General features: G+C 44.1%; 1 protein-coding gene across 2 annotated transcripts in view; it reads right to left on the minus strand.

Moving 5' to 3' along the window:
* Positions 1-16,221, minus strand: part of ZDHHC5 (zDHHC palmitoyltransferase 5) — a 79,972-nt gene that overhangs the window by 5,536 nt on the left and 58,215 nt on the right. For both annotated transcript variants that reach the window (XM_081935560.1, XM_081935559.1), the window contains exons 4-10: positions 15,058-15,215; positions 13,448-13,620; positions 13,174-13,276; positions 13,011-13,102; positions 2,628-2,760; positions 2,104-2,227; positions 473-585 (exon numbers count right to left, since the gene is read on the minus strand). In XM_081935560.1, the coding sequence (XP_081791686.1) occupies positions 473-585; positions 2,104-2,227; positions 2,628-2,760; positions 13,011-13,102; positions 13,174-13,276; positions 13,448-13,620; positions 15,058-15,215 (896 nt within the window). The remainder of the gene's footprint in view (positions 1-472; positions 586-2,103; positions 2,228-2,627; positions 2,761-13,010; positions 13,103-13,173; positions 13,277-13,447; positions 13,621-15,057; positions 15,216-16,221) is intronic.

Raw genomic sequence — 16,221 nt, forward strand, 5'->3', positions numbered from 1 at the left:
TATTTTTTTAGAGTTCTGTATTTCTGGCATAAGAGTAAGTATTTTATAGAGCAGCAATGAGCAAAAATATCTCTGGAAAATTTTAATTAACGCTCTCCAAAATCGAATGATTAAGCAAGTCTATTTCTCAGTTCTAATTAGATTAACAGTCTTGTTCTGAAATAAGAATTATATTTATATATGAAAAGTATTCCCCCTATACATTATTCAACAGATGACTATTTCGATTCCTTGATCCATCATTTTTTCATCTGCTCCAATTAGTAGGTCTCAGAGCTCTAGTATAAAGGTAGATCCAACAAGTCTGAAGTCTGACTCTCACTCTCTCTCTCTCTCTCTCTCTTTCCTTAGTAAAATGTACATCAATCCAATTAAGACATTATAGTCTCAAACCAAATTCCCTTTCCAACACCTCCCCCTGCATGTTCATCTACCACAGTCTATATTCTTCATGGTAAGCAAGCTTATTTACCTTGGCACTGGTGGAGTGAGGCATTGCAGCTGTAGCACTGCTGCTACTATAGCCAGGTCGATACTTATACATGGTTGGAGTTGGAGGGCTGTCCCTACTTAGCAAACTGCTATCTGTAAAGAGAAAGGGAAAAGAGTGTGGATGTCCTAGATGTTTCAATGTAGCCCTTGAATCCTTGTCTCAAGTGCCATTGATAGCAAATAATTGAACTGTGAGAACCAAATTACAGTAATCTCTCCCGAAGGTTAAAGAATCAACCAGGAACTAAAACGTGCACAAAGGGTGGAGATAAAAGCAGGGTAACAGGAACATTTTCCTTTCTGTGAGATCACATCATAGATTGCAATTATAATGCAAATGCATGCATTTTCAAAAAAAGGAAAAAAAAACTACACATAAAAGTGCTTGAAAACTGAAAAAATTACAGAAGAAAAAAAACGAAGAATAATGTATGGCTATCAAAACTGAATTTCACACACACACACACACACACTTTGTGTTATATAAATGTATTAGAAATATGTATTTGTTTATCTATCATGCCCTTCAATATTATATTTCTCTCTGTCCCTCAGTTTTCAGCACTGCTGGATGGGAGGCAGTAATACTGATCTGAAACTCAAATGAAAACCTGCAAAATAAAGTGCTGAATACACCCACCCATATTTTCCTATACATTATTATTAAACACACAGAGGCATAATATAGGCCAAAATAACAACTAAGATCATATCTTCAATTTACAACAACAATTGAGCACAGAATTTTCTTTTTAAGTTATGTTATGCTGCTACCATGTTGCCCCGAAAATAAGACAGGGTCTTATTTTATTTTGACCCCTGAAATAAGCATTTGGTCTTGTTTTTGGGGAAGTCCTATTATTTTGGAGGTGCAGGAGGTGGCGAGTGTGGTCACCTCATGGCTGCTGCTGTGTTGCAATATTTTCGGAGAGGGCTTATTTCAGCACATGCGCTTAAAAGCCCGATTTGGCTTATTATCCGGGGATGTCTTATTTTCGGGGAAACAGGGTATGTTATGTTATATAAACTGTTGTTGTCATAAATCCAGTCTCCACCTGACTGAACTTGATTTTACATCTGGTTTTATGACCGTCGCTAAACAAATTAAATGGTTATTAAATGGTAAATGGTTATTAAGCGAATCATGTGGCTGCTAGTGTGAATTCAGATGGTCCAATGGGTGTTTTTTGATGGAAAATGGCAAAAAGATTGTCACAAAATGCAATGTGACCATGGGATCCTGCAACCTGTCATAAATGAGATGGTTGCTCTCAACCATCAACGCAATCATGTGACTGCAAGGGTGGTGTGACAGTCACAGTTGAGGACATTTGAGGTCTTAATTCTTTTTCTTCTGAGAGTGGCTAATGGAATTTAATTTTCATGTGTGCCATTGTGTACACAGAAAAGTGACAATAAAGATTGTCTTGTTTTGTCATATAAGACCTTGCCTCAGCAGCATTATCAGCTGACCCACTAATTACTTCAAAACTAATCATTACATTTTAAGTTCAATAGCCTAGTTTTGCAGTCATGCAGACGGTATTTCCCTGATACAGACAATCACCCAGGGGCATAACTGACGGTGTCATTCAAGCAAATCCCTCTTACCCTCATTGGTGGCCAGGGTTAAATGTGTCCTCAGACCTGTGTAGCGGCTGAGGTCTGGTTTGGGTGGCGGTGGTGGTTCAGCATCAGCAGATTGGCTCTCTGTTACTTCAAGGCTTCCTTTGGACTGCGGAGAAAAAAAAGCAAAGCACACTGGTACAATTGGAAAAATGTCAGGAATCAATGTTATGAATATTGTCCTTGGTTGGATAAACGTGGAGTGCTCTTAAAATGACTAATTACTCCTCCAGCATTTCCACAAATGTTTTTGTAAACCGTATATGTATCTGTTGCTGGATGAGAAGTGAAAAGCAAAAACTAAATGATCTAAGACACAACTTTTATGTTGTATTGGTTACACAAAAAGGAAATGTAAGTTCAAGTTCAACGCCTGGAAAAGCAGAAGCAAGGAGTGACATTACTAAGAAACAATGCCGGAAGTAATCATTGGATACCTATTCACACTGCCAAAACCCCGAGAATAATTTGAAGCCACTGCTTGTGCAGCATTTTCATTTCCTCCTCACCTTTGTTCTCTTCAGTTCAGCCTGGATACCATTATCCATTATCTTCATAGCAACCTGTCCGTCTGATATTTCTGGCCGTAAGAATGGAGGCCTTACTAATACAGTCTGTTCTCCCTTTGGCCGCCCAAGATACCTAATGAATAGTGAAAAAGGATTTAAGTATAGTATAATAAGATAGTACTTTTAGTAAATTATTTATTTACCTGGCTTAGCAAGGCAGTGTAATGTCAGAATAAGGTTTGAAATACATACATTTTGCAATATGAAGACATTTGTATATAGGTAGACCAGTCATTTATCAACTATCAGAGTTACAACAGCTGCCATAAAATGTGCCAAGCCCCAGTGCTTCTGGACAGTTCATGGCAAAAACTGCTTGTTTGGCAGATTGAGTTAACACTTGGCATCAGCTACCCAAGCCCTGCTGTGCACACGCCACACCTCACCAGCCACCTGCAGAAAACTCTCGCTCCCTCTTCCTCCCAATAGCAGCTCTTATATACCTGCTGGCAAGCCACCTGGGACTTGCAATTTCCTCTTGGCTTCCCCGCTGAGTTTATTGTTTGAAGCTGGCAGAAAGTTGTGAGAAGATACTTACTTAAAGACCCATGATCTTTCTGTTGCCATCTTAATGATGGCAACAGAACTGCAGGGATTGCTGTTGCTAAGTGATATGGTCACATGATATTGCCTTTATGACCGCATCACTCAGTGACAGAAATTTCAGTACAACTGCTATGGTAACTTGAGGATTACCTTAATATTGTTTTAAAGATGTAGAAAAATGATAGTAATCTATTAAATTTATATGCTGACCGATTCCTAGTTGTACTGGTAGTTTACAGTTGTTAAATTTTTTTTAGAAACAAAGAATAGTACAAAAGCACAAAAACAACAAAAATAAAGGAACCAAGGTAGCAAACAACAACAACAACAACATCCCTGAAACTAAACTTGGCAGTTTCTAGAAGTAACTAGAAGCAATGAAGAAAGTAACAGATAAAATGGCTGCTATATAAAATTACCTTGCAATTCCAATAAAGGAATAACATACAAAACAGGATTATACAATAGGAAATGTGTTTTAACCTTTTGTCCTTCCTTCCTTTTGTAATTGATCTTCTGGAAAGACATTGCTTTTCTGCACAATAGTTTATTTTAATATAATTTTATAAATGTGAAGAAATGAATACACGGAACTTTAGTATTGTTAGGCAGGGAAATGCAGTACCTGTAGATTCTGATTCAGTACAAAGTAGATGTGTTGGTTGCAGAAAAATAATCTAAATACAGCTGCCCAGTTAAGCAACAAAATCATATGCCTACAGAAAGTTGCACTGTCCTAATATATTTTAGATAGTGACAGAGGTCAAAAGGGAAGCTTGCTTTTATGGTAACTCATACAGTCTTCCTCTTTAATCATGCACGAAAATGTAACTAGTAAAAAAGCAAGTTGCAACTGGAGGCCTGAGTAATAATATCACTTTTTTTTTTAAATTTGGAGCTAATTAGTGTTCCTTATTATCTAAAGTGAGAGCCAGTGAATGCGGTTAAGGCATCAGGCAAAAAACTAGGAAGCTGAGTTCTAGTTCCACCTTAGGCACAAAGCTAGCTTGGTGATCTTGGGCCGGTCATCTTCTCTCAGGCCGAGGAAGCAACAGCAAACACTTCTGAAAAGCCTTGCCAAGAAAACTGCAGAGACTTATCCAGACAGTCTGGGAACTGGACATGACTGAATGGACTAACATAAATCAGAAAGGTATTTTTTCCCAAAGAAGTAGAATGCTTGGAGCAGCAATTCATCTTCTGCTCCAGGAGTCTTAGTTTAGATGACCAGAATTTAGTTGCGTTCATTAATTTGGGAAACAGGCTGCAGGCACTTTAAAAGAGATCACTCAGCCAGCCTTTATACCAAATTAACACTCCTACATCTTTAGATACTGATCAGCATGCACCCCTTACAATCTACAAGGGAGAGGAAAAACACAGCTGCTCTGTCAAACATCAGTTTCCCCAGGGAGAACCAGAGATCCTAATTCAGGAAAACAAATATGTAATAAGCATCACTGAAACTTGGTTGGATAATGCTCGTGATTCATGCACAACATGGGAAGGGTGTAATTTATTCAAAAGAAGCAAACTGAATAGAAAGGGTGAGGGCGTTGCACTGTACATGAAGAAATAAAATACATTGAACAAAAATTTGGCAAATAATGGAAATCCTATAAAAAGTATTTGGGTAACAATACAAAGAAAAAGAGAAAGGAAAGTGATACCACTGGGAGTTTTTCACAGACCACCTGGGTAGAGCAGAGAAATGGATGAGGCCTTTCCATATCAGATGATCAGGCTTGCACAAAGGCATGTAACAGGGATAATAGGGGGTTTCAATTAGGTCTAATAAATTCTTCTTATCTCTTGCTGATAACTTTGTCAAAAAGTGGAAGAAAGAGCTTCTTTCTGTTATTGTGGATTTAATCACAGCCAACAGGAAGAATTGATTGACAAGATGAGGGTAGCTGGCATCCTTTGGGAAAACGAACATGAAAATGGTAAGTGAGCACCTGTCTACCCTAGACAAGTTCAAATCACCAGGACTGGATGGATTACACCCCAGGGTTCTGAAGGAACTGGCAGATGAGATCTCAGAACCACTGAACTATATCTTTCAGAGATCCAGGAGCACCAGGGAACTGTCAAAGGACTGGAAGAGAGCTGATGTAGTTCCCATCTTCAAAAAAGGAAAAAAAATAGATCCAGGAAACTAGAGACCTATCAGCCTGACCTCAATACGAGGGAAGATTCTGGAAAAGATAAGCAACGAATTAGCGAACAACTAGAAGTAAACAAAGTAATAGCCAAAAGCCAACATGGGTTTGTCAAAAACAATTCATGCCAGACTAATCTTATTGCATTCTTTGACAAAGTGATAAAATTAGTGGACCAGAGGAATGCCGTCGATATAGTTTACTTGGACTTCAGTAAGGCATTTGATAAGGTAGACCATAACCTACTACTAGATAAAGTAGAAGAATGTGGGTTGGACAGCATCACCACCAGATGGATTCGTAACTGGCTGACCAATCGCATTCAACATATAGTCCTCAATGGAACTGCATCTACATGGAGGGAAGTATGCAGTGAAGTACCCCAAGGCTCTGTTTTGGGCCCAGTACTCTTCAACATCTTCATCAATGATTTGGATGAGGGAATAAATGGGGAACTCATCAAATTTGCAGATGACACCAAGCTGGCAGGAATAGCCAACACTCCAGAAGATAGGCTAAAGATACAGAAGGATCTTGACAAACTTGAACATTGGGCACTATCTAATAAATGAAATTCAATGCTGAAAAGAGTAAGATTTTACATTTAGGCAAGAAAAACGGAATGCACAGGTACAGTATAGATGATACCTTGCTCAACAGTAGCAACTGTGAAAGGAATCTTGGAGTCCTAGTGGACAACCATTTAAATATAAGTCAGCAGTGTGCAGCAGGTGCCAAAAAAGCCAACACAGTTCTAGGCTACATAAACAGAGGGATAGAATCAAGATCATGTGAAGTGTTAATACCACTTTATAATGCCTTGGTAAGGCCACACTTGGAATACTGCATTCAGTTTTGGTCGCCACGATGTAAAAAAGATGTGGAGACTCTAGAGAGAGTACAGAGAAGAGCAACAAAGATGATTAGGGGACTGGAGACTAAAACATATGAAGAACGGTTGCAGGAACTGGGTATGTCTAGTTTAATGAAAAGAAGGACTAGGGGAGACATGATAGCAGTGTTCCAATATCTCAGGGGTTGCCACAAAGAAGAGGGAGTCAAACTATTCTCCAAGGCACCTGAGGGTAGAACAAGAAGCAATGGGTGGAAACTAATCAAGGAGAGAAGCAACTTAGAACTGAGGAGAAATTTCCTGACAATTAGAACAATTAATCAGTGGAACAGCTTGCTTCCAGAAGTTGTGAATGCCCCAACACTGGAAGTCTTTAAGAAGATGTTGGATAGACATTTGTCTGAAATGGTATAGGGTTTCCTGCCTAGGCAGGGGGTTGGACTAGAAGACCTCCAAGGTCCCTTCCAACTCTGCTATTGTATTGTATGTTATCCTTGATTTGTGTTAGCCAGAAAAGAACTGAGAAGAGTCAGACTGCATACTACACCAAGGTATTAAAAAATTACAGGTAGTCCTTGACTTACGACAATTGAATCCAAAATTTATGTAGCTAAACGAGACTGTTGTTAAGTGAGTTATGTCCCAACCTTTCTTGCCAGGGTTGTTAAGTGAATCATTGCATTTGCTAAGTTAGTAACCTGGTTGTTAAGCGAAACTGGCTTCCCCTTTGACTTTGTTAAAAAGTCACAAAAGGTGATCACATGAACCCATGACACTGCGACCGTCATAAATATATGCCAGTTGCCAAGCATACAAATTTTCATTACATGACCATGGGGATGCTGCAACAGTCGTAAGCGTGCAAAATGGTCATAAGTCACTTTTTTCAGCGCTGTTGTAACTTCAAATGGTCACTAAACTGATTGTTGGTGTTGAAAGTCAAGGATTACCTGTAATGCAATGACTTCAAAACCATTTTCAACTCCTGGATGACCAGTGAGGTTCCAGAAAAGAGCAAAGGTTATCCCCAATTTCCAAAAAGAGGAAGGAGGCAGACTCACAAAATGACAAACCTGTCAATTTTAGCTCTGCTGGTTGCCAGATGGGGTTATTCCAGGCTGGAGGTGGCTGCTAGAGTGATGGCAGACTCCACCCCCCCCCCCCCCGTTCTCTTGCTCTCTACCATCTCCCTTTTTTTTGTTGCTTACCATATTGATGTATTATTCTCATTTTGTTCCTTTGTCACTCTTTACCCATTGTTCTATTATTTTACTTCTCTTCTGTTTATTATTATAAACAATATATATTTTTTATTGTACGCCGCCCCGAGTCCCTTCGAGGAGAGGGAGCGGCTTATAAGCCTAATAAAATAAATAAATAAATAAATAAGCTACCTAGAGTAGCCTCATGGCAGGGGAGGCGGCAAATAAATTAATAAACAAATACAATTTGTCATCTATACTAGGCACGTTTCTCAAGGAGATGATCAAATAGCATGTTATGGGAGGAGGTTAATAATTAAGCAAAGCTGGCTTTGTTACAACAGATCATTCTGTACCAATCTCATATCCTTCCTTGACAAGAGTTGCCACCTTAGCAGATCAGGGAAATGCTATCAACATAGAATGGAAGCCAATCGAAAACCAATGCAGTGCTCAAAGCTAAGATGCATTGTGGATCTTTGCTTCGGATGAATCAACCAAGGCTGAATCAATTAAAGTTTCAAGGGGTAACTTTAAAAGCAACCCATGTTCTAATCTCGGTGAGAAATGACAATGTCATGAATCACTGTAGTAAGATCCTCTTGCTCCAGTTAATGCTGCAACTGTTGCACCAGCTAAAGCTAGCCAAATGCTCTTCTGGCTTCCACCCGCTCTTCAGGTAGAAATCACAGACCTGTTCCTTCAGGAGTACTTCTTTCAACTATCAGCGATACTGCTGGTATTGCCTGAGCATCCCACTGGAGAAACAGTAACTTTGTTTTGCTAAAATTCAAGATTAGTTTGTTCTCTCCCATCCATGTTGTGAAGGATGTGGAAAACAAAACCCTATGGAGGAGGGTTAAAGGAGCTACGACAGGGGTGGGCTGCTGGGGGTTCATGGGGGTTTGGGAGAATGTCTAGCTAAGAGTCTGTGCAGTTTGGAGAATCCCCAAATCCCACTCCTGGCTGGCCCTCCCCTCCCCTCTTCTCCTAGGAGTCCCCACATGAACCCATTTTGGATGCAGGTAAGTCCAGGGTGCACGCAGAGGCTTGGGGAGGGAAAAATGGGCTACTAGAAGTTCAGGAAGGCCAGAAAAGGGCCCATTTCTTGGCCTCCAGAGGGCCTCTGGAGCCTGAGGAGGCCATTTTCGCCCTCCCAGAGGCTCGAGGAAAGCCTCCAGAACCCGGGGAGGACAAAAAGCCCCCCCCCCCCCCTTGTGGTGCAGGAGGCTGACTAGGCCACACCCACCCAACCAGGCAGAGAGCCCCTTGCTAAAATACCCGAAGAGTTGTCAGACAGAAGAAAGCCAGATTTCTTCTGTTGCCACGAGGTGGAGAATACAGGTAGACCTTGGTTAACAACCACTTGCTTAGCAATGGTTTGAAGTTACAACAGCACCGAAGAATGGTGGTTACCAGGTTGATAGATGGAAGAGTATAATTTAAAATTACTAGCTAAACCTAGTGAAATTTAGTGATAATAGGTATAGTTAAATAAAAAATTGATAATGATAATACTGTATACAATGTGTAGCGTTATGATAAGCAATAATTGGATATGAATATTGAATGACACCCGTGAAGGGAAGGCTAGAAATCCTTTTGGATCATATATAAAGGTCAATAATAATAATAACAATAAAAAAGAGAACTAAACTAGACACAGTTAAGTTTTGATTATTAGGGGGGAAATGTTATGATATAGGATATAGTCAAATAAAGAAAGGATAATAATAATAATCTATATATATGTATGGGTATAATATAAGGAAATTGGATGTAAATTGTAAGCAGTGATTTGGAAAGGAGGATTAGAAAACTTTGTTATTAAATATTATGGATGTTTAGCTAGAATAGGATATAAGGATTGAATGTTAATGGAGGATTTTATAAATAAGTAAATGAAATGCCAGTATGTGGTTATGTATTAAATTCTGCTATATTTATGATGAAGGACGTTCAAACAATTATAGTCAAATAAAAGTGGAGGTATGATGATGGTAATATGTATAAACATTTGAGTTAAGATACTAGAGTAAATATGAATTATACTTGATGACGGTAGAAGAGATGCACAAAAACCTTTTGTAACCAATTGATACACTTTCTACTGGATGTAAAGAAGGAGGATTGTTATGTTTGTTTTGAAAATTAGAAATAAATAAAGCAGTTTTTGAGAAAAAAGAAAGAGTGGTGGTTACAATCATCCCTTGAAGTTCCAGTGGTTCCCAGCGTTTAGCATTTAGGTGCTTACAGCATCTTGTGGTAATGTGATTGCAAATTGCAACTTTCCCTGCCAGTTTCCCACAAGCAAAGTTAATGGGGAAGTGGGCAGACAAGGTTGAAAGTTGATTGGGTAACTCCCCCACCCATGTACCTTCCCCCAGCCCTTCTGCAGTTATGCCTTCCAACCACCCACACACATTCACTAAGCTTTACTGTGCTTGTGCCACACCTCGTCATCTTCTGCATCCTTGCATGCTCTTCCCAAGCCTTGCTGAGATTGTGCCTTTCTGGTCACTTGCACAACTGTGTGTGCTCCCTCTCTCCCTGGCAGCAGCCACTTACCTGCCTGCTGGCTTGTTTATAAGACACCTGAGACGTACAACTTCCTGCCAGCTTCCCCACTAATTTTGGTTGCTGGAAGCCAGCAAAAAGTTGTGATGAGGCTATAGCTTAAGAAACCACAGTTCTTGCTTAATTATGGTAACAAGAGACTGAAGAAATTGCTGTCACTGAAACCTTAGTAACATGAGGTTGCACTTTATGACCACATCGCTTAGTGACAGAAATTCCAATCTCAATTGCCATTGTAACTCAAGGACAACCTGTATGTTTAAATACAAGGGAGGAGGTTGAACCTAGACAACATGAGGAAACGTTCTGCACGTACAAGATATTAGCCAATGAAACCCATTGCCACATAGAACGGTGAGTCCTTCTTCAGACGTCTTCAGATGAAGACTAGGTGGTCATATGTCAGAGATACTCTAAAACCGTGATGGCGAACCTATGGCACGCGTGCCACAAGTGGCACGCGGAGCCATTTGTCAGGGCACGCGAGGCTCTGCCCTGTTAGCTGGCCAGTGCGCATGCGCGCGCTGGCCAGCTGAGTTCACCTTTCTAAAAGCTATTTTTCGCCTTCCCCAGGCTCCAGAGGCTTTTTAGGAGCCTGGGGAGGGCGAAAAGAGCCCCCCCCGCCGGCTTCAGGGACGGTCCCTTTGGAACGCTTAAAACCACCCTCCGAGCAAACCGGAAGTGACTTCCGGGTTGCTCGGAGCATCATTTTAAGCGTTCCGAAGGAAGCGGGCGGCGGCGGCAGCTGCAGAGGCGGCGGCCCCGGAGAGGCAGAAGTGACGGCGGCGGCAGCTCGAGATTCCCCGGCTGGCGCGGAGCAAGCGCGGAAAGGCGATGCGCCGCCGCCTCCCAACCGCAGCAGGCACAGCTACTCCAGAGGCGGCGGCGGAGGAGGAGGAGGTAAGCGCGGGGGGAGGGGGCGGGGGAGGCAGGCAGGGCGGGAGGTGCCACGTGACGCCCGCCAAACTTTTCCTGGCTGGGAGCCGCCTGGGCGAGAGGCGATGGGGGGGGGGGAGGACAGGCGCTCGGGGGCGCCTCCACACCTTACGCTGCTTTTCCACGTGGCAGGCGCGCCGCCTCGCGTGGGCTCCGGACGCCTCCCCGGCACGCAAGGTCGGGCCGGGTCTCGGGGGAGGCAACTTTGCCGGGGAGGGGACAAACTTTCCGCCTGCCCCGCCAGCGCATCTCCCGGGCCTTGGAGGCGCGGGTCGCGGGGGGTCCAGGGCTCCGCGGGGAAAGGCAGCAGCTGCGGGAGGGGCGCGCGGGGCTGTCCTCCTGCCTCCCGGACGGGGGCCGCCCGCTGGCTCCGCTAAATGGGGAGGGGGCGGCTGCATCCCCGGGCTTCCCTTCTTCTTTGCCCGCTTGGGCTGTGCTGGCTGAGAAGCCCCCTTTGCCCCCTTCCTCCGGGAGGCCGGGAGCCTGAAGCTCGGGGGCTCCGTCGCCCGGGGGGGGGGAGGCTGTGACGCCGTAGGACAGGGGGGCTGCTTCCCGGGCGTTGCCTCCATGAGCTCCCCGCCTTTCAGCAACCGGCAGTGGGGAGGGGATGGCGGCGGGGCAGGTGCCGCTGGGGAGATGGGGAGACCCGTCATGTGGAGGGGGGCTCGGGCGGGGAGGTCCGGAGCGGAGAAGCGCCGCAGCCGGTTATGTAACCGCTTCCATCCCAAAAAACAATCCGGAGGAAAAGGGGGGGGGCGGCAGTTGCCTGGGGCTAGATGCTGGGCCTCCCCCCGCCGCCTTTCTCCCTCCGTCCCCAACTTCTGCCGACTCCCCGCGTCCTTCCCTTGCTGGGCTCAGAGTGGCCGAAAACTACTGCGTGTGTTGACTGCATAGCTGCCCCCCCCTTCGCCCCCCAACTGCCTGGCGGGCATCGGTGTCCGAGGGGGCTGGGCTGGCAGGCGGGGGCACCCAGTTGCAGAAGCGCCTCTTGCAGCAGCGCTGGGCTCCCTTGCTCAGACCCAGCCGTTACATAAACTCTGCCGGGCGGGCGATTGGTGGCCGCGGCAGCGATGTGAAGGCCAGGCGAGCACGCAGAGGCTGGGCGGAGCGGCGCAAGGGATCGAGGCGGCTGCGCGCCACGCTGGCGAGTGCGCAGAGGCTGGGCGGAGCGGTACAAGGACGCCGGGCCCGAGGCGCCGCGCGGTGGAGGCGATCCGAGCCCGGGCGATCAAGACGCACGTCTCGTGCCTGTTCAGGGACCGTCCCGAGGCTTCCCTGAAGCCTTCAGAGCTCTTAAAACGACCATCCGAGCAACCCGGAAGTCACTTCCGGTTTGCTTGGAGGGTGGTTTTAAGCGCTCCGAAGGCTTCAGGGAAGCCTCTGGACAGTCCCTGAAGCCTCCGGAGGGCCTCCGGGGGGTTGGGGGAGGCTCTTTTCACCCTCCCCAGGCTCCTATAAAGCCTCTGGAGCCTGGGCAGGGCGAAAAAAGCATGCAAAAATGGGTGCGTTGTGCGCGCATGCGCACTGGGGGGCGCGTTGCATTATGGGTGCAGCACGCCCGCACACGACCCCCCCCCACGCTCCACCCACTTATGGCACGCGAGCCAAAAAAGGTTCACCATCGCTGCTCTAAAACCTCCTGTACCAAGCAAGGAAATTACTTTGATGAATCCTACAGTTTCCCATTCTAAGAGTCTATGATTAAGAACTAAAATGATTGTTAGCAATTGCTTTCTGCAACCCAGCACCTCCTTGCTGAATCATTCATACAGTTAAACATGTCTATGGAGATTCTCAGTCATCCAGGTCATGGTTGTCCCAAGGGTGCTTTTTCAAGAGGCAACTAGACCAATTTCGTTGTATTTAAGTACAATGACAATAAAGATTATACTTATACTTTCTGGTCCAGAAAATCCAGTTGCCTCTTGAGAAAGCACCTTTGGGACAGTTAGCCGTAAGAAACTTCCTCTCAATTTTCACGCTAACAATGAAGACAGTAATTCTCATTTCTCTCTTTACCATCTTACTTTGGTGGAACAGAATTTACCTGGGAGCTGGAGAGCTGCAGAGGACACGACTGACATTATTACAGCAGCCATTGGTAAATGGGTTTACCCCACCTCGGAACTTGCCTGTAACCTGCAAAGACCAAAAACTGGTTAGGCAAAATTCAGTGAAATGAACAACAAAACAAAATAGGAGATACATACTTGTTCGTTGGTTGTGCGACCTCTGGCTACTAGTACCACATGGAATCCTGTAAGGCCAGCTACAGGAATAAAGAACAAACCAGCCACACACATCACGGCCATACTGCAGCAAAGTCAAGGAACAATACTGAAGGATCACAATTCATTTCTTATGTGGAGATTCATTTCCCACCTGATAGATGGCACTGTCTTAAGCAGATCTAGAAATTCCTTGCCATTTTTATCAAGGAGCGCCTTCTTTTTTTGGGGGGGTGGGTTTGAAATTAAAGGATACGTAACAGCCATGCGGATTCCAGAGAGCTCTTCCACTTGATATAGGACATACAGTAAACCGAAACCAAACACACCCATGATATGCACTGTAAGTGAGAGCAGGAACAGGAAGAAGTAGCGGTAATTGCGTCTTCCAATGCAGTTGTTCACCCATGGACAATGATGGTCAAATTCCTTCCATTAAAAAAAAAAGGTTAGGAAAATAATCCCTCTAGAAAAGCCAGTCTACACTTTTATATTATTCACAAAACCATTCTAAACTACAGCACATCTGACTACAATTCAAGTATTTATTTCCATTCATGATAGAATGTAAAACGTAACTCCTGTAAGAATGGTATAGCCACAATGAATTCGTAGACCTTGATCTGATTGACCTTATGCCTTTCCTCTCTTTTCATGTATTCTCTGTGTTTGTGTGTGTATGTGTGCATAGAAAGACAGATGAGTTTTGACATAAAGAATGTCAGGATATGCATTCTTCTATAACCACTCTCTATATGGTTTGTAACATCTCGCCAATTTCCCAGGCCTCACAAGCAGAAATAACCAAGTTACTGAACATGTTCCCAAACATTACTGTTGAACTGCTCAGCAGAGAAAATCCGATTCAATTAGTTTGCTTCATCTCAGATAACTTTTTCTTCCTTAACTCCAGAGTGGAATTCTGAAGCATAACAATGTTCTGCCTACACTGACTAGGATGAAACAACCGTGGAAGAGTAGCCCAATTTTTTGTCAAAGCCTCTTGGAATGCTTCGCTCCTTGGCAGATGAATAACTTCCTTCAGACACTGTTTTAAGAACTGCATTCCCCTTCCCACCCCCATATTAGCCAGTGAAAATATTAATGTCTCCTTAGGTTTACATCTGAGGCAACCCATTTTCCATCTCTGTGTTTCCAATATGCCTTGGCAAGTCCCTTCCCATCATTTTAGCACACGGATTTTTGCAACTGAAGAGCTTTCCTTCCAAAATGCTTTTAATCTTCAGAGCTACCCTTCTATGCACGTTTAAAACAATCCTTTTTTGGCCCTGCCAGTCTAAATCATACTCTGAACGTCCACAAATTCTCAATGCTATCTTTGCTATCTTTAGAGTAGCCCCAGTATTTAGAAGGAGCATCTTGTGGCATCCGAGAACTTTGGTGTTGAGCTTGGATAATTAATGTGTGGTGGCCTATATGAATCGGGATTGCTTGAAGACAAGAAAAATAACCCTACATTGAATGACTGGTTATATGTATCCTGTGACTAAGGTGTAATCTGAAAACAGGTGAAACTCCAATCCTACTGAAGCTAAGCATGTCTGGGGCCGTTCAAACGCTGGGTGAGAGGAATCGGAAAAGCTTATTTCAAGAAAAAAGATGACATAAAAGGAAAAAAGGAACAGCAGATTTAACACCACCACCCCTTCTGAAAGTCCTGTGAGTTCCCATATTCCCTTCTCCTTCCTTTTTTCTTTCTCAAGATTACATTATAAAACCTGACGCTCAATACGCAAGCTCTGGAATTAATCCAAAGGAGCCCAGGGTTAAGCCAAACAACATCCCATGTAGAATAAGAATTTCCAATCTCTTTAGTCAGGCTCTTTTTTCATTTTATCTTCTTACCTCTACACAGTTGTCACAGACGCTGCAATGGGAGCAGCGTGGGGGCCGGTAGAATCTGCATGTTGCACACCATTTCATGCGTACTTGAATACCCTTTATTTCCACAGTTTTGTACAAGGGAGCTCGGAAATCATCCTCCTTGTCCTCATCTTCTTCAGCTAAAGCAGAAGAAAGCCATAGAAGAGGGAAACAACCAAAAACCAGAATCAATATTTTTCCATCTTCCAGATTTGTAATGATAAATAAGTTATACTGATGGCAAGACAGATTTTTTTCAGAATGCTGAAACCAAAATTTATTACAGGTAGTCTTCTATTTATAACTGTTTAGTGGCCATTCAAAGTTACAACAGCATTGAAAAAATGAATTGTCAGGTTCCGGTTTGGCAAACAAGGAATAAACAAACCAACTCGTAGATCAAAGTGTAGATTGTATTGTTCTCGACACACCGGCACGTTCTAACCATCACCCAGTGAAACACCAGAGTGAATTGAATTCAGAGCTTCTGCTGAGTCCTCCCCTCCACCTTTTAAGGGTTACCGTGGCTTCTCCCCACCACCCTGGCACGCCTCCAACAATGCCTGCAAGCCTGAATGGAATGCAGGCTTGTCCCATGTGCAAACTCTGAGACCAGCCCAATGCGCATGCTCCGATCCCGGACAACAGTTTCAGCTATCAGCTGGGAGGCAGGCATCTGGCGCGGCAGTAGAAAACCCCCTCTGCTCGTGTGCAATGCGGGGGGGGGGGGTGTTCGATCGACGAGCGCTCCTGCGCAGGATGTGGGAGATTGCTTGGCAGTGGGCCCTGTTCTGAATGACGTGGGCGAATGTTTGGTGGTGGGCCCTGGACTGGTGTGCAGGTACCCAATCACCTGTCTCCCCCCCAAGTGAATAGCAGCCCCCCCGGCGCAGCAGGCTGACATGACTTATGGTTAGTTCTCACACTTATGACGATTGCAACATCTCTATGGTCACGTGATCAAAATTTGGGTGCTTGGCAACTGGCATGTATTTATGACTGCACTGTCCCAGGGTCATGTGACCAAAATCTGCAACCTTCCCAGCCAGCTTCTAATAATAAGTGAAGTCAATGGCGGAGGCCAGATTTGTTTAAGGTCTGCGTGATTCACCTAAACAACTGTGGCAAAAAGGTTGTAAAATGGAA

This window comes from Natrix helvetica (genome assembly GCF_964273705.1).
Source record: "Natrix helvetica genome assembly, chromosome: 1".
In the NCBI taxonomy this organism is placed as follows: domain Eukaryota; kingdom Metazoa; phylum Chordata; class Lepidosauria; order Squamata; family Natricidae; genus Natrix; species Natrix helvetica.